This window comes from Eptesicus fuscus, chromosome 6, assembly GCF_027574615.1.
Source record: "Eptesicus fuscus isolate TK198812 chromosome 6, DD_ASM_mEF_20220401, whole genome shotgun sequence".
Taxonomy (NCBI): Eukaryota; Metazoa; Chordata; class Mammalia; order Chiroptera; family Vespertilionidae; genus Eptesicus; species Eptesicus fuscus.
In genome coordinates, this window is record NC_072478.1 from 76,900,666 (window position 1) to 76,926,774 (window position 26,109).

Here is a 26,109-nt window from a genome sequence, read left to right on the forward strand (position 1 = left end):
GGGGGCTTAAAAACACTTGGCTTAAAGCAATTTTTTTGAAAGTCACTCATTGTAGCACAACGTGATTTGGAAACAAGTCAGATCCCTCAGACTGAAGAGATCTGGCTTGTTGTTTTGTTTTGTTGGGCTGCACTGCCAACCAATCTGAATATCTATGACTTCTCAGCCCTCTGCATTGGTGCATAATCACAATTCTGATCAAACCCGGCCCCCCCCTCACCGTTCCTCCCCCTCATCAGTGCTGATTTCTGGTTTTTGCCATTCAGCGTCTAACCCTGGCTCTGCAGCAGCATCTGCATCCCTGTCTAGGTCATCCCGTGCACTGAGACCCAGAATCTGGCACCTGCACTTTCCCAGCCTCCCCGCTTCCCCCACCCTCCCAGGCACTGAAGGGTGCCTGCTTGCCTCACCCCCACAGGCGATGTCTGCAAGAGCCATTTGGGAGACTCAAGCTGGGACAGAGCAGAGCCAGGCTAGGAGGTCAAAACGAAATGCTATTCTCTAGGCTGGGGTGGGAGAAACAGGCTCCTGTAACTGCTTTCCTGGGGCACCCGGCGATGTGGAGCAGGCGGGCTGTGCTGGTTCTTACACAGATCTTTGCTCTCCACAACCTGCTACTGCAACACTGGGAGATCTGAAAGCTGGGGCTCCCACATTCTGCAGAGCCCCATGGGCTTCTCTGCCCTTACCAGCACCTCCCCTCCCAGAATTCCGCTAAATCGTTCTGGTGCTCTTTCTCATTGTAGCTCATTCTAGATCTTGAAATAATGAGAATCACAAGCAGAACTTCTGTGTGAGCAGGTCTGCCTTCTCTAGCCACAAAGCTCCTCTTTCCAGGCGGGAGGGGCCTGGATGCTCCCCTCCTGGGATTGGACAGAACACAGCTTTCATCCTCAGGACACCAACGTGATTTGGAAACGAGTCAGATCCCTCAGACTGAAGAGATCTGGTTTGTTGTTTTGGTTTGTTTTGTTGCGCTGTACTGCCAACCAATCTGAATATCTATGACTTCCAACTGCCTCTTCTGAGCTTTATCTGCTATCCTACCTAATAATCCTATATAATAAAAGGCTAATATGCAAATTGTCCTTTTGACTGGGAGTTCGACCAGGGGGCGGGGCTGGCCAAAAGCCGGCAGCCCCTCCCCCCAGCTGGCCCCGCCCCTGATTGACCCTCCCACCCTGATCAGGGGCAGGGCCTGCCCACCAACCTCCCCGTGTCCCTTCTCCCTGGCCAGCCTGGCCTGATGGGCCCCTATCAGGGCAGGCCAGCAGGACCTCACCCATGCATGAATTTGTGCACGGGGCCTCTAGTTGCTATATATTCCTCAAGTTCAATAATCAAAATCACATTCCTGCTTCCTTCTGTCTAACTGTCACTTTCAGTTTTTAAACAATCATCATCATCAAGGTAAAACAGCTATGTTTTTTGAACTCTAACTTTATTTCTACAGTTAAAATTGAGCTCCTTTAATTATGACACTGTGCCCCGCCCCTGGGCCCAGGCCCCATCACGACTCTGGATCTGGGAAGGAGGACACCAATGTTTTACAGAGCAGCTGGCTTTGTGGGGTGGCAGTCATTCGCTTCCTTTCAATTATAATTTCAATTTATTTTTTATTGTAATGCTGTCTTTTCACAGCGATAGATAGCAGGGCACTGGAGGAACAGTCGACTTCGGGACAGATTACAAATGGATTTTCATCTTTGAGGAGCGGAGTGAGGTCGGGAACTGGTGGCTATCAGAGAACATCACGTGGTGGTGAGTGATGAGCCCAGGCCGGTGCTCTGATAAACTTCCAGAGCCAAGCATGCTCTCAGAAAGAAAGGAGAAAGGGAGCGAGGTCGTCTTCTCTCGCTGGAGAGACCCCCGGGGAGAGGGCTGTGTTATCAGGGGAGGGGTGTGTTCTGTGAGCACTGAAAGAATGGTAAGAATCAGTTTAAATGTGGGCATGTATGTGTGTGTGTTTCTTTTTGCAAAGGAGGCCCGCCCTCTCAGTGGGCATCCCACTCAGTTTCAGAGCACAGCAGACGTGAGGTAACCAGCATGCACTCTAGGGAAGGCCTCAAGCCCCTGCTCTGTCACTGAGGAGCTGAGTGGCCTTGGCAAGGGGCAGAAATGCTCCAAATTTCATGTTTTATCAGCAACACAGATGACATTATTCAGCTGTTAGAAGAATCAAATGAATAATGAAGCTGGTAGCACAGTACACATACTAAGCACCTTATGTAGGTTATCTCTTGTTACTATCGATCTTTTCTGTTTTTGGCCATTTTCAATGTTGTAAATGTTGGACAACCCTTTAAAAAGGATGAAGGTGGAATATTTGTCAATTTTTGACTATTATTCAGAATTCAGACAAAAAGTCCTCATTAACTTCCATTCTAGTTGGGTGAGACAGAGAATAAACAAAATGAGTAAACAAGTTATCTAGCAGGTTAAAAGGTGATACATGGTGAAGAGAAAAATAAAGGAAGGAAGGGGATAGACATGCTTCGGGGGCAGAGGGGTGGAGAGGGGGTTCTGAGAAGGTCACACCTGTGCAGAGTTTTCAGAGGGAGTGAGCCGTGTCCATGGCTGGGAAGGCGGTCCATGCTGAGGGGATGTCCATGCAAAGCCCAGAGGCAGGAGGGTGATTGACACATTTGAGGGTCCCACACAGGCCTGGTGCCTGCAGGTGAGTAGGCAAGTGGTATAATAACAAAAGCTGGGGACAGAGACCCTAGGGATCATGTTGGGCCTTACAGGTCACTGAAAGGGTTTTAACTCTTCCTCTTTCGAAGAGGGGAAGTCGCTGGAACAGGGGATTACACACTCTGACTTATATTTTACAGAATTGGTTTACTTTGCTCAAAAGAGAAAGAAGGGGCCAGGAGATTAATTAGGAAGCTATTAAAATAAAAGATGAGATGTCTTGGACCACAAGGGAGGTGGAGGTGGTAAGAAGAGGAGATACTAGTATTTGAAAATCAATTTGAAAGCAGAGCCAACGTAATTATATGTGGCATTTGAGAACAAGGGAGTTTTTGTGTTTGTTTTACTTTAGCAAATCGAAACACAGAGCCGGCGTTAATAAATCCTGCAGGAGGAAGAAACACATGGGGGGGGACACCAGGAGTTTGATTGTGGACATGTTAAGCTTGATACCCCATGGGCGCCCAAATGGAAACACTGAGCAGTCATCACATGTTTAAGTGTGGAGTTCAAGGGAGCACAGGGAGGGAGACAGACAGACAGACACACAGACAGACACAGACAGACCTGTTTGTACCTACGTGAAAACATATCTTTGACATATAAAAGAGGCAGGGTACAAAACATTACGTAGAACATGAGTCTTATTTTGGGATGAGTGAAGTTTAAAAAGTATGTTAGTATATGTATGTCAAAAATAATTGGAAGCATATGCAACAAAAAGCTAATGGACCTGGGAATATGAGTCCCTTTTTGCCATAATATTTGAATTTTATATAAGAAAGTATAAATTTATACATTAAAGAATAATAGCAGGAGAAGAGGCCTGTTTGGGTGAACCATCAAAGCCATTAATTTCCAGCACAAATCTCTACCCCCTCCTCTGGACTCCAGTTAGACCGTGGCCACCACTGCCTCCATTTACCCTTCTCTTTCTTTTCACCTTTAGCTTTTCCCCATCAGCTGGTATCAAAGCGTGACCAGGAGGACCTGGGTCTGCTTCTGCGCAGCAGAATTCACAGAAGCGGAGGAACCTGAGTTCAAAGTCCTGACGAGGAAGGTTTTCTTCTTTGATGCAGCTGCCAATTTAATCCTGAAGCTTTTTAAAAAAAAATAATGACATTTAGAATAACAAGACCCTATAAATTAAGTGTTCCTTTGTAAGTTTAATTTCTGACCACAATGTGGTACTGAATAATAAGTGAATGAAGCCGGATGGAAAGATTAATATGAACTGCTTGTAAATTGCAAGTTTGCAAGCCTGGGGCCTCCACCCTGTTACACAATAGCCATCAGAGAAGAATGCTCCTTCCTGGTGCAGAGAGGCTCTCCATTTCGCTGGGAGCCTCCGGGCAGGCAGGGCGCTCTGGGATTTTTCCACCGAGATGTTGCAGGAGGAAGGGCTCCTTCTCGGTCTCGTTGGCACCACCTCCTGTTCCTATTTAAACACGCTTCCTAACTTTGCTTGTGATAAGTAATGGAATTAGACAACCGGCTGTCACCCGGGACTTCCCCCCCAGGATCTAGCCCTTAGGCTGAAATCACCACTTGAGAAAAGCAAGTCACTATCGGCTATTTTTCTACTGTTCCCAACAGTTCCGCTGGCTGGCAGTCGATCCTTCCTGTTTGGTGAGCCCTGCTGGAAAGAGGCACCCTCCCTCCTCCCCTGCCTTACCTCCCAGCACAAGTCAGGCCAGGAAAGGGGTACAGTTCCACAGCCTTCTCCAGAACTTGGGGGTGACTGGCTCCCCAAAAGCTAACCTATGCCACAGAAGCAAAGAAGGAGCTGTCCTTAGAGATGGTGCTGCCCTCTCCATTTCCTCCTCGGATGTCATTCAAAGCATCGCTGGTGTGGGAACACAGTGACATTCCACGCCTGATGATTGACACTTCAAGATCCAGGCAAGTAACATCGGGCCCTGGAGAAATTAAATCTATCTCCCACCAAACTCAGCTACAGCCCCTCCACCATCTCAGGCTGATGGCCACGGACCATGACCCAGGGTGTGCACACAGTGGGAACAAGGGCATGAGGCTGAGGTCCAGGGGCAGGCTCTACCCCAGCTCCGCCTCAGGCAAGATTCCTTCTGCCAGTGGGTTTCCAGTTTCCTCTGCTGTAACGGGGACTGAACAAGCATCACCGGTGGTCAAACTCATTTCCTACAGATGCAATCTAACATAGGAAAGCATAAAAACGGGGTCTGCAGGGAGGTTGGAGGCCCCACCCACAAGGCCGTCCCTGGTCCTCATGGGAAACCTGAGGCCCCTTGGAGGAACATGTGGGCCCCTCCACATGGTATGGAAGAAGGTGAGTAAGATCTTCCCTCGTCTGCTCTCCTACTGGGAAGTTTTCACCTCAGCCCTGAGGGAGCTCGGAACCCTCCCTCCAGGTGGACGGAGCCAAGCGCAAGGGTCTCTGATGAGGGAGCCGGAGGGAGGCGGGGCGGGCGGGACAGCTCAGGTCTGAAAGCGCAGAGGAGTTTGCTAGTTTAAAAATGTGTCTTAAAGACTCTAATCGTAAGAGACCTCTGTTTTCCCCTTAGATTCTCAACCAGGAAATGAGTGCTTCAGACATTTCCTTTTTCTTTTTCTTTTTTAGGACAATTCATTATCTATACTCTTGAGGCTGAACTGGCATCATAGAGATAAGAGAGATAAAGCAATTAAGCAACTTGTCCAAAGTCATGAGGTAATTTAGAGATGTGAGAGGAAATATTCAGAGATATTAAAAGATGCCCACCCCCTCCACCATATCCTCAGGGACCACACGAAAGGGGAGATGCCAGAAGAACAAAGAGAAGAAAAGAAAATCAGCCACTTGGTTTTGATTTCCCCCAAACAGTCTGGAAACTTAAAGCCGAGGCAGAAGAGGCAGAGATGTCTACAGGATTCAGAAGGAATGAGTCAGACCTGCCCGCACACACCTTCACACTCACATCCAGTACTGATCAAGGTTGGGGCTACAAGAGTGACATTTTGGGAAGAAGAAGAAGAACAGAGAGGCAGGTGAGTCCCTGGGAAAGGTTCTGTTTACCACAGTTCTCCCTGTCTCCAGCCCATCTTCGGGGCCCGGGCAGGGAAGAGGCACCTGTGAAACCCCAGACGGTGCAGAGCCCCAGCAGCAGAGAGGACCTGGGGTTTGCTACTGCTATGAAATCTAACTGGGGCCAAGCCTTGCCAAACTATCCTCTGCATAGAATAGACATGGCTGCCCAGCAGACCCAAGGACGGAGCCCTGCGATGGCAGCCTCGCCACTGTCTTTCTTGACATCCTCAAGTTTTCTGTGACCGTGAAGGGGGCCAGAGAGGGTACCCACAAGAGTAAGACACACAAGAAAGAGGGTGCAGGATGGCCTTCCTAGGCATGGGGTCTCAAACATCCCATTGGATGCAGTGAAGATGAGCACTGAAGGCCAACCGACTGGAGATGCGAGCGCTCCACGAGGGTGGGTGCCAAAGAGCCGGACAGCACCAGGAGCCGCTTTCCCCAGCGTCGCAGCTCATAAGCCCCACCCACCCCCACCTTTCTAGAATTTTGACAGGACCCTGATTTGACGGAATTGACCTGGAAGTGACTACATTAATGCTTTCATCACCACATGGAACCAAGGTTCAAAACAGAAGATTGAAAATAAAATATGAACAACAGCAATAATAATGCCACATTCTGACGCACCCGCATTGTGAGACCATGAAATGTCCTTTCTGCAAGGGGCGCAGAAACAAGACTGCCTCTGACACAGTCCAGAGCCACATGCGCCGCCAAGGTCAAGACGGCCTCACCCACTGCCCAAAGCTCTGGGAGGAGCAGGACAGGAAAGGGGAGGTGACCGCGTGGTCACCCCTCCTCCCCCCTCCTCCCCCACAGCTAAGGGGCCAGAAGGGAGCCGCCTTTCATGTCACCTTTGACCTCTCCCTCACCCATCGGTCCTCTTCATCCCAGTGCTGAGCACTCACTGCCGCTCAGTCCTGTGAGAGCTGCAGGGAGAGAACTGTCAGATCAGAGGGAGAGGTCGGCCTTCCCCTGGTTGATTCTGTCCAGGTAAAATGCCGTTAATTTAATCATCCCACATAATGACCCTAGGGGTTTGTCCACGTCCTCACTGCCCATAATATGTCCTTATCCTCCAGGGAAACACCCATCAAATCTGTATGAAAAAGTTAAGCATCATACCCTGATAGGGGATTCTACTTTCCTCCATTAGCATATTGTTGGATATGCGATAAATTAACTACAGCCATTCAGTCTTATCATCCACAGGTAGTTGCTTCCCTCCTCCTCCCCCGCGCCCCGCCCCCCCTCCCCCCCCCCGACTTATATAAAACTCTGCTGTGATCACAGCCCAAGAAGGACGGCTTCAGAGCCTCATGGGAAGAACTGCGCCAAGTGTGGCCACGAGACCCTTCGTGCAGCAGCCTCACTGTGCCGGGCGCTTTCTTAAACACATGCCCGCTGACCTCAGAGACTGAGTGTGGCGTTCCAGGACTCTTTCCGGGGGCAGACAACTTCAGAAAAGCCAACTGGACTCAGAAACGCCAGTGGAACACACAGTAGTCACATCGGACTGAAGGACTGATGAGGGAAATCTACTTTTGATAATTTGTTCTGGAACAGTGTCACTATAAATTGTTATTGTTCTCATTTCTGACAGGCGTGTGATGAAGTCCCTTCTCTTTCTTCCTGGTCTAGCTCTCACTATTAACATCGTGGTCTGTGCTTCACAAACATTTGGAAATGAAACACTTTTGAATGGTATTCTTGTCGAGAGCGCTGCCGCGCCCCCCCCCCTCACCTCCCCCTGCCCCCTACTGCCCCACCCTGAGCTCTCAGAATTCAGGAACAGCACTGTTTTCCGAGTCTCTTTACTTTTAATGGCCATGCAGTTACTCGCATAGGCTTGATAAAAATATGCTCCCGTTTCTACTAGCATATGACTGGCCACGTGAAGCGCAGGCGAGGCCGTGGCTGGAGCGTCACACTGCAGAGCGAACCGCACTTAGTCAGGTGTGAGAGCCCACCATTAAGAACAGGGCTGTACTTCACTGGGAGGACCACAAGCCTCCCAGGAAACCCACCTGTGACCCAGCGTGGCGGGTCGGCGACCTCAGCAGAGCCGGCGCCCGCGAGGAGAGGGCATTCACCCCGTGTATGACATGCGGGCAGCGTGGTGGGGAGGCGTTTCTTGGTTTGGTTTCCGTGCCTCGAATGGAAGAGTAAATGAAAGCAATAAACGATGCACCTAGTCCTAGAACAACAGAGGCTTCCTAAGAAGAGCGTAACGAGTCTCCCACAGAAGTGAACTGCTGAGCTGAGTGCCCCACACCATAGGGCTTAGGTTCTCTGTCCGCACCACAAGGAGGGCGGTGGGCGGTCACTAGCTTTCTCGCTGCAGTTGTATAAGTGAGTCAGGCCACCGTGCAACGCCATCAGCTTCTTGGTAACCAGGAGTAACCTATGGAGATTATTTGTGACCACAGGGATTTATGGTTTACCACTGTCCCTCCACATTCTGAGTAAATTTCCCAAAGGGCCCTTTAACACAATGTTTCTAGTCACCACCATGAACACGTTTAGACTTGAACATCACCTATGTGCCCTGAAAAGGCAATACAACTTAAAAAGGGGCAAATGGATAAATACTCACACCCTTTCATCCTTTTCTGTTACAAAGAAAAGACACTAGATGACATGCGCGAATATGCATACACACACACACACAGGGACACACACAGGAACACACACAGTAACACACACACACACACGGGGACAAGAACACATACAAGGACACACAGGAACACACACACACACACAGGGACACACACGGGGACACACACGGGGACAAGAACACATACAAGGACACACACTCACACACAGGGACACACACAGGAACACACACACACAGGGACACACACGGGGACAAAAACACATACAAGGACACACAGGAACACACAGGAACACACACACAGGAACACACACACAGGAACACACACACACAGGGACACACACACACACACGCTCACACACTGGGACGTGCACCGTCTTCAGTGGACCGGCCAGCTCTAGCTGAGAAAGCCCAGGCCCCAGAAGGCAGCTTTCTATCCCGGGTCCATTGGGGAGCTGAGACCAATCATACGCTAGCCTCAAAAAGGAGCTGAGACCAGTGGGCGGCGCTACTTTCCCCACCGTGAACACATCCACATGAGCCCACGCTCCCTCTCCTCTCGGCCACAAAGGGCAACAGCTGCCTGGGGAGGCTGCCCCTTGCATGTGTCCCCTGGCTCCGTGCTGTCTGCAAGCAGAATGCATTAACAGGGAAATGCTTTTGGAGGGGAAGACGCTCGGCCGTTATGACACCTCTGCAGTCTCCGTTTTGAAATTCGGCCTTGAGAGGTTCAAAGGATTCAGATTGGAGTTCAAGGAAGACCAAGATGTACCCCAGGGAAGGCCCTGGTCTTAGATTCTGAAAACCTGCCCTTCCTACTCGAGCCAGTTCAACCTCTCAAAGAACCTAGTGCATATCTTGGACCAGCAGAGTTAATTCAAAGACGCCAGCTCTTCTTCTTTCTAATGGTGGCTGAAGGCAGTTCAGGTGAGAGTCCCTGAATAAGCCGCAGTACTTGCCAAGTAAGCCCCTCTCCCCGCCTGGGCTGGACCGGCTCTGAGGCTCCGATAAACACCACAGGGCTGGCATCTGGGCAGAGTTCACCACGCCCTCTGTCCCCGCCCACCACCCTCCTTCAGGGGTTCCCCTGTGATCCACTCACCATTCTTCTCTGCCTTGTGCTTCGGAGGCTCGGGCTCGGGGAGACATGGGCAGGGCCCGTCACAGAGGGTGCTGAGGCTCTTGCCAGTGGAACAGGCGTGGAAGTCCATCTTGCACTGCAGAGAGAGAGGACAGGCCTTAGGGGCAGCCGGGCAAGCGCCCACTGGGCTTCCTCAGGGAACAGCCGTGCCCTCTGTGTGCACAGGGCTAAGACGGGGAGTGCGGAGCTGTCTCGGGAACAGTCGGAATTACAGCACACTGAAGGAGACATGTTTTTCCAGGTGCACAGTCACATCTACAACTGCTGCAGCAGCGCTGGGAGGCTGGCTTAATAAGTGCTAAACTCAACGTGACTGTTAATCAAGGTATTCATCTGGAACCACATCTTGGAGTCCCAAAGCCTCCACAAAGATGCCCCTCCCCCCCCCCCCCCCCCCCCCCCCAGCAGAGGCAGCTTCTCCACGTTTCCTTGTCCCAAGTGGAGCATGCCTGGTCCCTCTCAGCTGCCCCCACGCTCCTCCTGGGGAGGAGAGTATCTACTTAGTTAACCGTTCAGTAACTATCTATTTCCTGTGGTATGGGTGAGGCCCAGCACTTCCCCTTGGAACCAGAGGAGTCAATGCTTTAGTTTCGACCATCCAAACCCAAGTTCGCACAGTCTTTCCCTGGAGGACACCGGTGGTTCAAACCAGCCTGAGACTGGCGGAAGCAGCCACCCGATTCTTAGACTCAGGGTGGAAGCCCCAAAGCCACCCATCCACTTGCCAGCCCTGCCTCCGTAACGACGGGCTATCCCCACCACTTTCTGCTGCTCCTGACTCCTAAGCCTCAACCGCTTCAGAACACAGGCAGGAGAGAAGGGTGCTATCCACGGGGGCACAGGCCTCCACAGGTAACAGCCTTTCTTATGCTGACATTACAGCGTAAGAGACGGAGGCTTGGAGCTGAAATAACAAAAGATGCTGACAGGGGCGGAGCCAGGAGTCACAGGCCTGTCTGACTCTGGGCTGAGCATCAGGTGGCCCACGTCACCGCCTCCAACCTGTGATGGGCTTGAGGGAACAGACAGCGGGCTCTGTGCTCTGGGTTGCTATTGGCGGCATCTGAGCTGAGAGTTCACCCCTTTTTGACTGTAAAATCCTCAAGATCAAGGCCTGTGTGCAGTCAGTCTTCTGCAAAGGCCCTTGGGTTCGGGACCATGTTTGCATCTGGTGGAGGTTCAGAGGAGGAGGAGATAGGCGAATTTTACCCCCGCACGCAGCTCTGGTGCCACGGGGAGTGGTTTAAAAGAAAGAGAGGAGGAGATACAGCTTTTGCCCTCGGAAAACACTAATGCATGGGAAAGGCCAGGAGCATTTGCAAAGCAGCACACATGAGTGCAGATGAATGCTGGCCCATTGTGAGAGGACCAGCCATTCATCCCGTACCAACTACCAGCGAGGGAAAGGGCCCTAAGCCTGCTTCTAAGTGTCCTGGAGTCACTCTTGTGGAACTCCAGTGTCGCCACAGCCGCTGCCGACCCCTGCGGGAGCAGCAGACAGGCCTCCAGGGCGCGGCTCCCTCTTCCTGCAGAACTCCCTTCCGTGCGTACCTGCCAGACAGCTAGGATGCGCTCAGTGTGCTCACAGGAGATGCGGGGCTGGAAGAAAACAGCCATGGCCCTGGCCTCACACATGAACTGACTTCATGAGGAAGCAAAAACCGGTGTTCTGAAGCCGTGTGGATGTGGCCGTGAGGGGAGGCAGGATGTGTGTCTAGGGAGGGATGCAGCACAAAAGAGAGCCCCAGGGATGGGCATGAGTCAGGCCAAGGGGAACAGGGAAACTGAGTCAGAGCTGAACAAGCTGGCAGAGCACTTTACAGCAGATGCAGGCCACCTCCTAGAGCAGTGGTCGGCAAACTCATTAGTCAACAGAGCCAAAAATCAACAGTACAACGATTGAAATTTCTTTTGAGAGCCAAAATTTTTAAACTTAAACTTCTTCTCACACCACTTCTTCAAAATAGACTCGCCCAGGCCGTGGTATTTTGTGGAAGAGCCACACTCAAGGGGCCAAAGAGCCACATGTGGCTCTCGAGCTGCAGTTTGTTGACCACTGTCCTAGATAAAACATCTAGGCCTCAGTTGTAGTTCAGCTCCGGACCCAGAAAAGCGGCAAACCAGGTGGGTGACACCAGGACCAGCTGCAATGACCAATGACCCCCTGCCCTGACCCTGACCAAAGAGTAGAGACCATGACCCTGAAAGAACATGCCTGGAAAACTGATGAATATTCTGCTGAGACCCTCCCCTAAGATTCCCACCTGCAGGAGAGATAAAAGCCTCAAGACAAAGACCCAGTACACAATCTCCTCTGGGAGCAGCCCACACCGTTCCCTTTCCCCTCTTCTTCCCTCTCTTCTTCCCCCACAGCACGCATCCCCTAAACTCTAAGGGACCCCATGAGGCTTGCAACAAGGGGAGCAATGGGCAGCGGCAGCTTGTCCCAGACCAACCCCCTGAACCTGTCTCCAAGGCCCCCTTTTCTCTGACTTCCCAGGGAGCTAAGGCAGCCCAGCCTAGGCTCTCCTGTCGCTTCTTCTATGCTAAGCCCTTCCACAGCTTAGCATAGCTAACAGGAACACTGGCAGACTGTCCAAAGGGACAGAGATAAGCAGAGGAACGCTGGCAGTGGCAAGTGAGTCTCCACTCCAGGCTTCATTTCAGAGAGCACGGTGCATGCTCAGGGGCGGGGCGAGCTGAAGACACTAGCCAGCCCCCTCCGCCTCCCCCTCCTCCCCTGGGCCCGCTCTCTGGAACAACCCTCCGTTTCAGACTGGCAGTTCTCAGACTATCTGTCAACAGCATCCCCAAAGCTAATTTAGGGGAAACTGTGAAATGTTTTTGTAAAAATGTATTTTATAAAGTCAAATGTAGTACATTTACTTCCATAAAGCCTTATCACACTGTCACTGTAACTGCCTGTTTCCATCTGTGATCGGCTGTAACACTTTCCCAAGCGTCCTCCGGCTCCCTGGAAGAGGGGTCCACAGGTGCTCACCGCCCTGCCTACAGCACCCTGGGCTGTGCGCCTGCCTCTTAGAGCCCGCCCTGGAGGTGGAGAAGCGAAACACAGACTACAAACTGACGTTCTTGGGAACTGATGAGGGGCGCCCATAAGTCCTCACTGCAGAAAAAAACAAAACTTGGGGGATATAAAAAAAAAAAAAAAAAAGAGGAGGAAATAGGTATAAAATAGGTACTTTTTGGATTTGGAGTAGAGAGCCAGTCAATGACGCAAAGCTCACAAGTGGCCAAAGCTAAAGGCAGGCCTGGAGCTCCATGGGCAGAGGACAGAGACCCAGGCAATGAGTGGGTCCCGTCATAGGTCACTGCCGCCTGGGGGAGCCCTCCCCCCTCAGGGTCTGAGCAGCCAGGAATCAGCCCTGCTCTGGCCTCCACTCTCCCTCCAGAGGGAAAGCTCTGCACCTCGCCTTAGGGGTGAAATTGCACGTCTCATAAAAGATATTCTGTAGTCCTAACCCCCAGTATTGCAGAGTGTGGATTCAGAAATAGGGTCTTTATAAAGACAATGATCCTATATAATAAAGCCCTAATATGCAAATCGACCAAACAGGAATGACTGGTTTCTATGATGCGCACTGACCACCAGGGGGCAGACACTCAACACCCAGAGGAAGGGAGGCAACCAGCCACAGTGATCAGGGGGCGGGGCCTGCCAGCGAGCAGTGCCAGGCCACCAGCCAAGGCGGGTGCCAGTGGGGACCCCCGATCGCCCCGCCCGCTGGTTGCCCCGCAGATGGCCCTGATCGCCAGCCAGGCCTAGGGACCCTACCCTATATATTGGGAACAGTCTCTTAGATTTAAAAATTAAAACCTGGCAAGGCTACTCTAACCCCTGAAAAAACAGGATGATGCAGTGATGACATACATGGACTCTGGCTTGCACGTTTTGTGGTCAGCCCTGATTCTGACACTTATAACTGTGTGACAAAGCCAATTACTTCTCTCTGCTTCAGTTTTTCCACCCATAAGATGGGGAAATGGTACTATTGCTTCAGAAGGATCATGTTATATACTACTTTTTATAATCAGGACAAAATAATGTAGCTGCCCATACAACAGCAGGATGCCTTTCACCTGTATGAAAAGTATGGTCACTGGTGCATGCAGCGTCCCAGATTCTGAGAGGGATGTCCTACTGCCGGTTTAGGCCCGACATTCCCCGAGGGGTCCTGGATTTTGAGAGGGTGCAGGCTGGTCTGAGAGACCCCCCCTCCACCTGCATGAATTGTGTGCACTGGGCCTCTAGTGTTGTGAATGAGCTCATTAGGGTGGGTCCTAATCCAATAGGGTGTGCTTTCGAGAAGGGGAACCTTGGACTCTGAGACAGAGGAGTGCAGAGGGGAGAGGATGGTGTGAAGACGCAGGGAGAATTTTTTGGCTGTGCTTGCAGCTGCCAGGAGCTACGAGAGGGGCATGAGATGGAGTCTCCCTCATGCCTCAGAGGGAACCAACCTGCCCACACTCAATTCCAGACTTCCACCTCTGGACTGGGACGCAATACATTTGCTGTTTAAAACCCCCGGTTTGTGGCACAGCAGCCCTAGCAAACTGATGTACCTTCCATCCAGACCTCTAAGAAGAGATGGTGTCTGAGGAATGCAAACACCCATCTTACTTAGGTTTATAGAGCACAGATCTTGTGCCAAGATGGCTCGGCTCTCCTGGAACGAAGTAAATAACACGAATGGCAGGGCAGCCTCGGGACACGGAGCAGCTGGACGTAAAGAACTGGGCCAACTTATATCAGCTGCGACTCCCGCCCACAACAGAGGAAACATGAAAAATTCAAGCCTTTATATTGACTTTATGATAAAGAAGTTAAATAAATAATTAGCCATGACTATTTAAAAGAGGAGAGTTGAGAAAGCGGGAAATCAGTCAAGTATTGTACTGGAACCCGTTTCATACAAATGCAAATATAAATGTAAATGCGAACCCCGAAACTCCCAGACCCTCAGCCTACTGCTGGAGACAAGCCTCTCCAAGCATCACGGGGACAGAGGAGACAGGGAGAGCCAGAGATTCACGACTGAGCAGAAATATTCGAAATGTTGACCTACTTCAAAATAAAGGTGCCAGCAGATTTCACAACCAATCTTCCCTCCCGTTTTGCATAACACACTGACTTGTGGGAATGAGGGAGCGTTTGCCGGCAAAGGGCCAGTAAATCCTTCTCTTCCGTGATTTGTAAAGGAAAACTAATAACCTCTGTCTGGTTCACTGCTCACGCAGGTCTCCCCCGAGAGCAATTCCCCACCACTCACACTCTTCGCTTTGCCTTGCATGCTTTGGGTATTATTTTTAACATTTTATTTAAATTGCTTTCTCCACTGTTTTTCATCAACCTATCATCTATTTTTAAACCAGCCTGTTGACAGTTCACAGTTGACAATTGTGTTCACAGTTGATGAATTCTGATTTGTTTTTACTCCCCTAAAATCATGTCAAAGAAGGGGGGGCGGATAATCTCACAGCTCTGCTGTCTTTAGTAATGGGGCACAAAGTGAGTGGCTGCTGACTGCACACACTATTCCTGAGGGATGGAAGTACAGCCGTCCATCTCTGCCCAGGGCCCGAGTGTGCCCATGGTCATCAGGAGGAAGCTGTGAAGAGAAAGACTTTGGTCCCATTCAGAGTTGTGTGTGTGTGTGTGTGTGTGTGTGTGTGTGTGTGTGTTCCTTCTTTATTTATTGAGCACCTACTATGGGCCAGGCCCTAATCTAAGGCCATGAACCAACACCAGGACCAAGGCCCTATTCTCATGGAGTTTATGTGGCTGGTGCTGGTGAGGGCTGCATGCAGATACAAAGGACAGCGAGAGACAGAGAAGGATGGGGTGGGAACGTGCATTCAACTGTTGTGATATTAGCATGGACTGCATATTAGGTGAATTGAATTACTGTTCTTGTAGGTATGATAATATCTACTAAGATGGCTGTCCTGTAGGAAACGCCTGTTTCCTTTCCTTAGGGGAAAGGTGTCCCAATGCCTACAAATTATTTCTCAATAATTTAGGGTGAAAAGTATATATGTGCAGACAGACAGACAGACAGAGAGAGAGAGATAGAGAGAGAGAACATTGAAAAATGTTAAGAACTGCCAAATCTTGGTGATGGGTAAACAAGTATACATAGCATTATTCTTTAAATTCTTCCACATGTTTAATAATTATTAAACCCACAGCTAGGGGAAAATAATGGAACTTCCTTTGCCCAGTGGTGCTAGGAAAACTCTTCCCAGAAACCACTCCTACTTGCTCTTTGAACTGCTCCATCTACAGGGCCGGGCCCTGCCTGCTGCAGGGACTTTCTCCCAGGCCTCCCTGCTAGAGGGAGCGCGCTCAGGGGAGGGGGCGGTGAGGATCTTGTTCACCGTCTGCAGGCCTGGCCTAGGACTGTACAGAGCAGTTCAGCAAGGACTTGCCAGACAAATGACTGAGGTTCTCCTGAATCACAGTTCTCTCCAGGATGTAAGCCAGAACCACTGAACCCCGGGCCCTCGGACCTGCAGCGTTTCAGATCTTGGAAAGGCACTTGTGTTGCATGCAGGGAAACTGAAACTCCCCCTTTTCCAACGTCACCTGCTCCTTGATGGCTTCTCTCTTTTTATCCCTTTAAAATCATAACCGCACCCCTGATCCTCTTACACCGTCTTACTGTGCCTTTTTTATTTAACGCCCATCATCTAGTACAGTGTACAAATTTCTTGTTTTACTTGCTGTTTTCTATTTGTCTAGAATGTGGTTCCACGAGAAGGGGATCTTTGTTTTGTTCACTGCTATGGCTATTGCCGGTGGAAATAATGTCCTCTCACGGAGACCCGGGAAAAGCATTTCGGGAGGTTGAGGTTTCGAGGTAAGATTTATTGAAGAAGCTGCAGCAAACACAAAGGACTGGCCTGGATTCAGCTCCGGTGTCTCATCTCTGTCGGTCCTGCCACAGAAAAAGTCGAGACTTGTCTTCAAGCTCAGTACTAAAAGCCCAGGGTCCAAAAACTCTGTATCCTTGGCTCAATCCCCTGCAATCCTGCCACCATCCAGCCAGGTGAGTCTGTATCCCAGCTGCGCCCTGGCCAGCTGCGCCCAGGCCCATGCTTGGAGTCCACGGGGCTGCTGGATCCCAGGCCACATGGGAGAACGTGTGAGGGAACAGGGTGAGGGCATGTTACGGAGCAAGAGACAGAGAGAGAGAGAAAGAGCTCCTTTGTTAGGCTGATTATAGTATCTCAGGTTTGGGAAGGACCAGGCTCTACTTCAAACTAACCAACCAACTTCCCAATCTTTCGGGGCTGGCATTGGGCCCTCCCCCTAACCAATGCACTTCCTAGATCTTCCAGGGCTCTGTGTCCCTTATCCAATCCAGTCCTTTTCCCAGGCCAACTCTCCCACTTCGGGTCACCGTCTTAGTTCCTACTGCCCATGCCTCAAAGTGAAAGCAACTCCCCCCACCCCATGCCATCTTAGCCTCTGCTGTGCCTGTGCCCAGCAGAGGAATTTCTCCTGCTGTTTTTGTTCCTCCCTGGTTAATGACTGGTTTTCTGCGGAGTGTGTGAAGTGGTAGCTTCCTAGTGAAGCAGGCCCAAGTTTATTAGGCTTAACAATGTCTGATTCGCTTTGCTCCCCTCCTTTGTTAATATCTAGCTACTTACGCTAACATTTCCCAAGTATCTAACCCATAGTAGGTGCTGAATAAAAAGATGTTGAATAGCCCTGGCTAGTGTGGCTCAGTTGGTTGAGCGGCATCCCATGCACCAAGAGGTCACTGTGTCATTCCCTGTCAGGGCACGTGCCTGGGTTGTGGGCTTAATCCCCAGTAGGGGGTGTACAGGAGGCAGCCAACCAATGTTTCTCTATCTCCTTCTCCCTTCTTCCTCTCTCTCTAAAATAAATAATAAAAACCACATCATAATTTAAGAAAAAATATGTTCAGTAAAGGAATGAGTGAAGTAAAGTGATGGCCTGTGTGCAATGGTGCCTCCCAAACCAGTACTTCCACCCCCACCCCAGTGTCAGGCTGTGAATAGGAGCTCAGACCCTTGACAGGACCCAAGAAAGGCAAAGCTCAAAGATGATGGAGGTCAAGTCCCCCCCCCCCCCAGCACTAGAGGAGAGGGGCTCCAAGTAGAAATAAAGCTGATTTACACAACAATGAAGAGGTATGCCACTTCAAGGAAGCAGGGACAGCTGGGGAGCCTTCCTCTCCCTTGCCTGGCTCTTTTCCCCTCCAGGCAGGCCTCCTGCGTTTCAAGCCTCGGTGCCCAGTGCCACTCCCTCTCACTGCACTCACCATACTGCTTCCATGTGCCTGTTACATACCTGCCTCCTGCAGGAAATATGCATCTTTGTTTAGATCCTAGTGAAGGGACCAACATTCTGCAACTCTGAAGCTGCTTTCTGGGATATTGATTTTAAGCTGTTTGTTAAGAAAGAACCAGAAAGAACCTTTGACCCTCCCCCTTTTCCCAAAAGATTCAGACAGAGAAACCTGCTTCAGGAAGGAGATCTTCAGAGGCAGCCTTAGCCTAATTGGAATCAAGGGTGGTAAACACGAGGCTACAGGCAGATGCCAGGCCTGTCAGCTGGACACCGGGGTCCCGTTATTTCTGAGCAGCCCCGCAAGGACTTTCCTGCCCTGCGTGTTCTTCTCTTCCTCAACTACCTGTAAACAAACCATTCTCACCTCTGAGATCTAATACCCTGTTCCCCTCTTTCTCCTTTGTCCAATTTTGTCTTATATAATCAATGTTGCCTCGCTGATGTTGGCATTTTCATGCCTATGTGAATTCCCCACGCACCTGTATTAATCTTTTTCTCCTTTAATCTGTCTCTGTTAATTTGGCTATTAGCCCAGCCAGAAGTCAGAAGGTGGGAGGGGAAGTATGAACATCTCTTTGCCCCCACACTAGCATACTTAACGCAGGTCTGTTTACTTATGGGATATAACCTGTCGGGGAGCTGGTGTTGGTAGGTTCGTTATGCAGATTAAGAAGCTGAAACCTCCCTGGAGAGAGCCAGTCACTGCCCGGAGGACCAGGCACGTGAACGAATGGCAGGCTTCACTGTGAATGCAGCTCATTCAGCTTCTCCCTGGGCCAGTGCGTGGAGACTCAGAGTCCTGAACAGCGAGGGGCCTGGCAGAGCCTCTGGAGCATCTCAGGAGATGAAGGAAGAAAAGGCGGTTGCTGCTGGAGGCGGCCGCGAGGCTGAGCGACAACTGGGAGCTGAAGCTGGCTGGTCTCTTCTTAAATGAAACCCTTGCATGTCAACTGCACTAGTGATAATGATGTTATTCAAAAGCACTGTAAATTGTTGAGTTAGCGAAAGTCACCTGCAGAAGTCAGGCTGATTAGCCAACAGACCCGGCTACGATGATGTGGGCAGCTTCCCTTTGTGCTCCGATGGCGCCGGCCTCAGCGCCTCCGGAGGCGTAGGGCCTGCAGCTGCTGGGGCTGAGAGAGTACCTGTCAGGTAGCATAATGGGCTCTCCTGAGCAAAGCATTTCAGGAGCTGACAATCCAGGGTGGCCCAGCCAGGCCCTCAGAAAAGATCATAGGGCGTCTGAACTTGACTTCCACCTAGTGGTAAGCTCCTTGAGAGCGAGAACTGGACGCTGTTCATGTTCACACACCCCAGGACCAGCAAGCCTCGCACCTCCAAAGTGGGCAGAAGGGGCATGCTGAAATTAACTCATCACCACCCAGCAACTCCAGGAAGCTAGGGACCTCCACTCCCATTTCACAGATGAGGAGAACAAGGGAAGGAAAGAAAGAAGGAAGGAAAGAGGGAGGGAGGGAGGGAGGGAGAGAGGCAGGCAGATGAGAATGACAGAGGAGAGAGGAGGAACAGAAAGCAGTGGGGAGGCAGGGCAGGAGAGAAGGGGAGAAAAGTAAGGAGGAAGACAAGGAAGAGAATGAAGGACATGCTGCAAGTGTAAGGAGAAGCAGAACCCCCCCAGGAGAGATGCCAGAAGGTGTGTGAGGCAGGTGCGGTGAGGGCAGGGGCCCCCTCACAAGTCTCCCGCCCACCTGGCTGTGTGGGCTCAGGCAGCTCAGGGAGAAGGAAGAGGCTGTTCCTAGGTGCTGGCACCTGCTAAGGTCTCTGCTGCTATAAATGCCCCTGGGATGCCTGTCTCTCCAGCTGTCCCTGCTTCCTGGGAGGCCCGCCCCCAAGAAGCCACCGCCCCCAAGAAGCCACCGCCCCCAGTTGCCCGCCCCCTCCCACACCACCCCTCCAACACAGGGCAGTTTCCCCTACAGAGAGGATGCACAGGAGGGGGCAGGCAAGCGGAGGTGGCACCTCCTGTCTTTCTGACTCTCACCTCTCCAGCTGTGATAATGGAAGGAGAGAGGCTTTCTGCTCAGGCACTGCTTGACTCTCCCTGCAAACCTAGAAGGGTATCCAGGCTCCACTGCTTACTAGAGGTGAGGACCTGAGCAATTTGCATAACCTGGCCAAGCAGTCTTTCCTTATCACCAAATAAAGATAACCCCCTCCTTCAGCTGCCAGGGAATAGCAGGATGAGCAAGAGATCCCTAGTGCCTGCCCGCAGCTCCTGGCACAGGGCAGACAATGCATCTTAGTTCCTCCCTCCAGGGCTCCCAACCCTGCCTTCATGCCTCCCTTCCTCCCACAGCTCTCCATAGAGTGAGCTCTGTGAAATGCAGATTTGTGAGTGATACTCACCCCCTTTACACCCATTCCCTTCACCCTCAAATAAAGCTTTTCAGCCCAGCAGAAAAGGCCCCTGGTGATCCATGGCAACATGTCCCTCCACCCTCATTCCTTTGCTTCTCTCCCAAACACACACCTACTCTGCTCCAGAGTACAGAGCCCCAAGCAGTGACACATGCTCCACCTTGGCCCCCTCCTTCCTGACACCTGTGTCTGCAGTCCCCAGGGAGCCTGTGGTTCGTGCCCCGGAGGGCTCCCAGCCTATGCCTACCTCGCTCTGACACATACCCAGTATTGCAGTGACTGCTTTCTTGCCTGGCTCTCTTATGAACTCCACAAACACACTGTTTTAATTCTCTTGTTCAGACCCAATGCCTAGCAAAGCATCTAAAAAGAGCAGGGAATGAATAAGCATTGATGGATAAACAGATGCTTGGGCAGATGAACTGATGCACACAGTCCCACCTATCTCCCTGTCTGCTGAGCGAGTCCTCGTAGGCCTGGGGTACTCATCCCCAGTCAACCTGCCCAACAAACTCATCTCTCATCACACAACTGCAGGCTATGATACCCCTTAGCCCGTGAATGGCACCCAGTACACTGTCTCCCGGAGACAAAGCATGAACGGTCCCTCCTACTACCCAAGGTGATTCTCCCTGCTGTTGGGAGGTCAGAGCAAAGATCCCCAAATGCCACCTCTTTCCTCACTGGTCGGATTAAAGCTCAAGTCCTCGTCTTTGAGCCCATCACCTCTGGTCCTAACTGTGCTTCCCCAGCAACACTGCCCCATCCTCCCAGCTAAGCTCCACCCTCCTCCCAGCCCCTGCTTCAGTCTGATGCTCACCTTTCCCTTTTCCCTTCCCAAGCCCCTCTGGGAGGACGCCGGCTGCTCCTTGGGGCGCCCTGGCTCCAGACTCACTTCCAACCTCCAGCTCCCCACCGCCACAGCCCACCCCTCTCTGTTCCCTCTCGTGCCCTGGTGTCCCTCCATTTATAACGGAGCTGCTGGGCTCCGGGCTCTTGTCTAATACATCTGCAGAGTAAAGCCACAGGCACTAGGCAGGTCTGCATCCTCCATGGTGCTGGTAGAAATGGCTTAATAACATATCATTAATTAAATATATTAATTGTTTGCAACAACTAGTCATCTTGGTACCGCGCTCTGTGTTGAAAGCTTTACCATGCTGCCTCCTTTAATTGTCACCCCGGCTGCTGCGCCGTAGGAACTATTGTAACTATTATAGGAACTTACATGTGAAGAACTCGGGCCCAGGCCCGTCTGCCCAGTGAGAGCCAGCTCTGAGGTGCAGCCAGGACTCAAACCCAGGCTACCTGCCCCGAAAGCCTGGGCTCCTAGAGATTAATGATATGTCAAGATGTTTACCAGGCTCAGACAACGGTCCTCCGGTCAGCCCATGATACCTGCGGGAACTCCTCTCTTATCAAGAAAGCAAAGTCACACAAACCGTGGGGGAATCTCCATGTACCAAGGCCGCATGCCCTCGGGGCTACCCTGTTCTGCATCTGGCAAGGTGGAGAGGCGGTGCCCCTCCCAGCTGTCCGGCAGGGCTACTGTTGTGGTCCCACGGGAATGAGGGCTCCATGAGGGCAGGGGCCTTGGTCTTTTCATTCATCGATGCATCTCAGGCACCTAGAACAGTGCCCCCCACATAGTAGGCACCCTTATTTGTTCAGTGAAAGAATAAATGAATGAGTTAGGAAAAAGCCCCCAGAAGACTACCAGACTGACCACGAAAGAAAGAATTAGTTCCTTGGAGAAATGTGGGGAGAGAACCACAGACGTTCTAAGTGGCCACAGCAGAGAGCACTTCACAGCCACCAAGGGGGCGGGGGTGGGGGGGGTGACCAGGCCACTAATGAGAAGGAAGGTCAAAGCAAACAGAAGGCTACACCAACAATGACCTCTCCAAACAGCCCAGCCAGGCCTCTCAGTGGCTTCATTTAAACTAATTTTCTCCTGGTTCTGAGCCCCTAAGCATCAGGCTTCCCAGGTGGTTAATCATTTGGCTCAGACAAAGGTGATGCCACCTCTGCTCTGGTCCCTCGGCATGAGGGCTTGCTGCTGTGTCCCGGAGTGGCCCCGAGGATGAGCAGTCGCCTTTCTTGTGCTGTCTGCGTTGTCACCACTCACAGGCTGCAGAGACAGGCTCCTGGTTCCTGTTTTCTGACCTGGTGACCCCTCTGAGAGCCTGGGCATGGGAACCCCACTCTCCCCTTAAATCCAGAGACTCCACAGAGAAGCAGGAGGAAACGTGGATGGAGAAAGAGGAGCAGCGGTTTCTAGAGTGACAGGACGCATGCTGATCCCGGCAGCCCCTGACATTCTGAAAAACGAGAGAACAGATGCCAGCTAAGCATCTCCACCAACTCCTTTCCAAAGCTAACACCTCGCAAGGTCAAAAAAAGCCATTAACGTCTCCCCACAGCCTGACATAAGATAACCATCGCAGCATTCAGCTTCACTCTGTCTGCTCTTCCTCTCTAGAAAACAAACCTTTCTGAACAAAGCCTGTGTGTATTTATAAGCACCAAAAAGATGAAGCGATGGATACAGGTGACCAAAAATGCCAAAGCAGGCTTTTGACCAAATGCAACAAGAGTAGGGCGATCTTTAAAAAATGAAACAGTAGCTTGGACTTTGAATTCCTGCCTGATTTTCCTACGTAGAGATGAATGACCCTGCGGTGCTGAACGGAGAAGCCACACAACTCAAAGGGGATCTTCTTTGCTTGGCATCACCTCTGTGAAAAACACATTTAAGTAGTAAAACGCCCTTCCACGGTTTCACTCCCTGATGGAGCCGAGTTGCAAAGCTGGTGAGGACTGAACTGACTCGCATTTTCCTTTCTTTTTAAAAATATATCTTTTTATTGATTTCAGAGAGGAAGGGAGAAGGAGAGATAGAAACATCGATGATGAGAGAGAAGCATTGATCGGCTGCCTCCTGCACGCCCCACACCCAGGGATCGAGCCTGTAACCTGGGCATGTGTCCTGACCGGGAATCGAACCGTGACCTCCTGGTTCATAGGTGGAGGCTCAATCACTGAGCCACACCAGGCAAGTTTCCTTCCTTCTAATTAAGCTGTTTGCCCCCAAATAGCTCTCATCTCATTTCTCCTAGACCCCGATGAAATGTGAGCCAGCTAGACCACGTGCCCCACGAGGCTGACCTGTGACCATTCTGCCCCGGGAGGCAAGTAGGAGTTCATGGTTCTCACTGCTCATCCCATGGCAGAAAAGTCTAAGTCTTATCATTCATGGGAACCCCTGTCCTCTTGTACTTTCTCTTGGGGCCAAAATTAGAAACCCCAGGGACCCTGAAATGGCCTTGACTTGACACAGGCAAACGTACGAGGCTCCTGAGGGTCAGGTATCTAATGTCAGGGTGCAGGTACCTGGGCAACTTCTGGGCATGTACAGGAAATGCAGGCATGAAACCAGGATTGTCCTGGGGACAAAGGGAGCACTTGCAAAAGATGTGTCCAGCACCCACAAAGATGTGGCCGGCTGTGATCTCCAGGAAGCTAGCTGCTCTCTTAATGAGATGCCAAGCCCCCAACCAGGAAAGTAGGGATGTTACAGAAAACCGGAGAAAAACCAAGCCACTCTTAGACAAAGGGAGTTACATTTTATTATTAAATTCTGCGCAGGCCCAGTGAAAAATGTGTCTTTCAAATTCTGGGTCCCCCAACATGGAGGAAACTTTTTCTATTTATATTTTTTCCAGCTCTTTGTCTCCCAAATTTGGAGAATGAGACTTCCAGGCCTTCTGAGAAAGAAGGCCTGCATGCTGGGAAGGGGCCATGAGACCATATCTCAAGGTCTGGCCTGGTGCCAGCACTAACAACTCTGGCTGGGGCATAGTTTATGGCCTCTCTGGAATGGGAGTAGTCTTATTTTCCTTATTATTTAAGCAAGCAAGCATTTACAGAAGCCAAAATAGGGTTAAAGTTTCAAACAGCAGTTTTTATGTAAGATGGATGCTTCAGGGGCAGTTATGTAGATAGATTAGAGGGGGAAGCATTGGCATGGGCCCTGAGAATAGGGGCCAGAATAGGAGTCCCCATTATAATAAGGCAGGCCCTGGGGACAGAAGCCACCAGAAGTCCTTGTGAAGACTGCAGAGGACGATGAGGCCCAAAGAGGACACATGACCGTTATCTAGGTACCGAGGACACAGACAAAAGAGGAGCCGCTAGTGGAGGTTTTCAGAGTCGATCAGCCCTCAGTTTCCACCCTGTTGTGTGTCCTTGGGCAAGAAGGGGCCAGGCAGGCCCCAGGGTCCGGGCTGGGCCCCTTCTACAGAGGTCTGAGCAGAGGTGCAGCTTCAAAGATGGCGAGCTCATTACACATTCAGTCCTCAGATCCAAGCCTCTCACAGCCTTCCCTTCCCCTGATTTCAAAGTCAGACAGTTGAGGCTATCCTCCTACCCCTACCACGTTTCTACTTGCATATTTTGATGTCAGTCCAGAACCTGTGTTAATCAGGCCAAAATTCATTAACGGAGGCCGGCTGTGATCTCCAGGAAGCTAGCTGCTCTCCATCTGATATAATTTGTGTTTCATACAGCTGAGTGGTTTTTCAAACACTGTAACACCACACTCTGGGGGGGACCCCATGGACCCAGGGGTACAGCTCGTGTGTCGTGGCGCCTGTTGCCTTGTGTGTGCTCCCTCCCGTGTCAGGGACTCGGGCGCTGCAAAGTAATAAGGAGCGCTCACGCCGCGGCGCCCCTCCTCCTGTGGTTGCCACAGATAATTAAGCTCATCAATTACCGCCTCTTTGCTGCGTAAGGAGGATGCCACTGGTGAAGCCCACAGGGAAGCCAGTAATAATACATCAGCCGCTCAGATCCTCAGGAGCCGTACTGCTGACTTCCCAGAAGAGCAAAGTGGTTAGAGCAGGAGCTCACATCATCTGACCGGGTGCAGGCCCACCCTGCTGCTCGACCTCCCAGCTATGGGAGGATTGATGAACCCTTCTATGCCTTGGTTTGCTCATCTGTAAAATGGGGTGAAATAATAACACCTGCCTCCGTGGACTGTTGTGCTCCATTTATTCAGCTCATACCGGTAGTTCTTGAGCACCTACTATGTGCCAGGCAGTGTTCTAGTTACCAGGGATATAGTGGTGAACAAAACAGGCCAGGCTCACATTCTAGAGAAGGAAGCCAGATGCAGGCAGAGCTAGTGTTATCGTGTTCCGCATTACTGTGCTTTATAAATGTTATATTTTTTGTTTTATTTTTTTTACAAATTAAAGGCAAGATCCTCCACCAGGTAAAAGATTATGACTTGCTTTATTATGATACTCGCTTCGCTGCAGTGGTCTGGAATGAGACCCACAATACCTCTGAGATATGCCTGTACTAGAAAACAATCAATAGTAAATGAAATGGTGTATATAAAGCACTTGGGACAATGCCAGGCTCCGAGCAGGGGCTACTTGGGAGCTGGGACACACAGGATACCTTCGGGGTACACACTTCCCCACCACACCTCCATGGAGGGCATGGGGATGAGGACCAAGAATGGCATTTCTTCTGCCTTCGTCTTGGGACACTGCTGGGCTTCTGTCCCTGCAGTGTGACTGAGGGAACCATGATACGATAACAATGCTACTGGGGTAGGAGTGAGGCAGTGTTCTGGAGGGCAGGAGGTGGAGGCAGGCAAACCCGGACTCAGACCCCGACTCTTCCCTGCTGGCTCTATGACCTGAAGAGCGGCCCTCACCCTCTGAGGCTCAGGTCTGCACCTGCCTCGTTGCGTTGTGATGAGGAGCCAGGGTGACGGTTTGGTGAAGTGTTTGTTCCGCTCTGCCAACCCCACCGTCTCCCCATGCTGACTCAGGAAGCCGCAGCTGTAAGGATGCCTCACTTCTGAGACTGTGCCC

At 51.1% G+C, this 26,109-nt stretch overlaps 1 protein-coding gene and 2 long non-coding RNA genes across 4 annotated transcripts in view; 2 read left to right on the forward strand and 1 right to left on the reverse strand.

Moving 5' to 3' along the window:
• Window positions 1-26,109, reverse strand: part of SPOCK1 (SPARC (osteonectin), cwcv and kazal like domains proteoglycan 1) — a 465,949-nt gene that overhangs the window by 69,637 nt on the left and 370,203 nt on the right. For both annotated transcript variants that reach the window (XM_028148018.2, XM_054717880.1), the window contains one exon: window positions 9,460-9,574. In XM_028148018.2, coding sequence (XP_028003819.1) covers window positions 9,460-9,574 — 115 coding nt within the window. The remainder of the gene's footprint in view (window positions 1-9,459; window positions 9,575-26,109) is intronic.
• On the forward strand, window positions 1,342-3,667 carry LOC114232118 (uncharacterized). Its single transcript, XR_003618171.2, has 3 exons — window positions 1,342-1,410; window positions 1,642-1,761; window positions 3,644-3,667. It is a non-coding gene; the product is annotated as an uncharacterized LOC114232118 (long non-coding RNA).
• On the forward strand, window positions 5,306-6,369 carry LOC129149481 (uncharacterized). The gene is made up of 3 exons (XR_008556385.1): window positions 5,306-5,383; window positions 5,537-5,700; window positions 6,226-6,369. It is a non-coding gene; the product is annotated as an uncharacterized LOC129149481 (long non-coding RNA).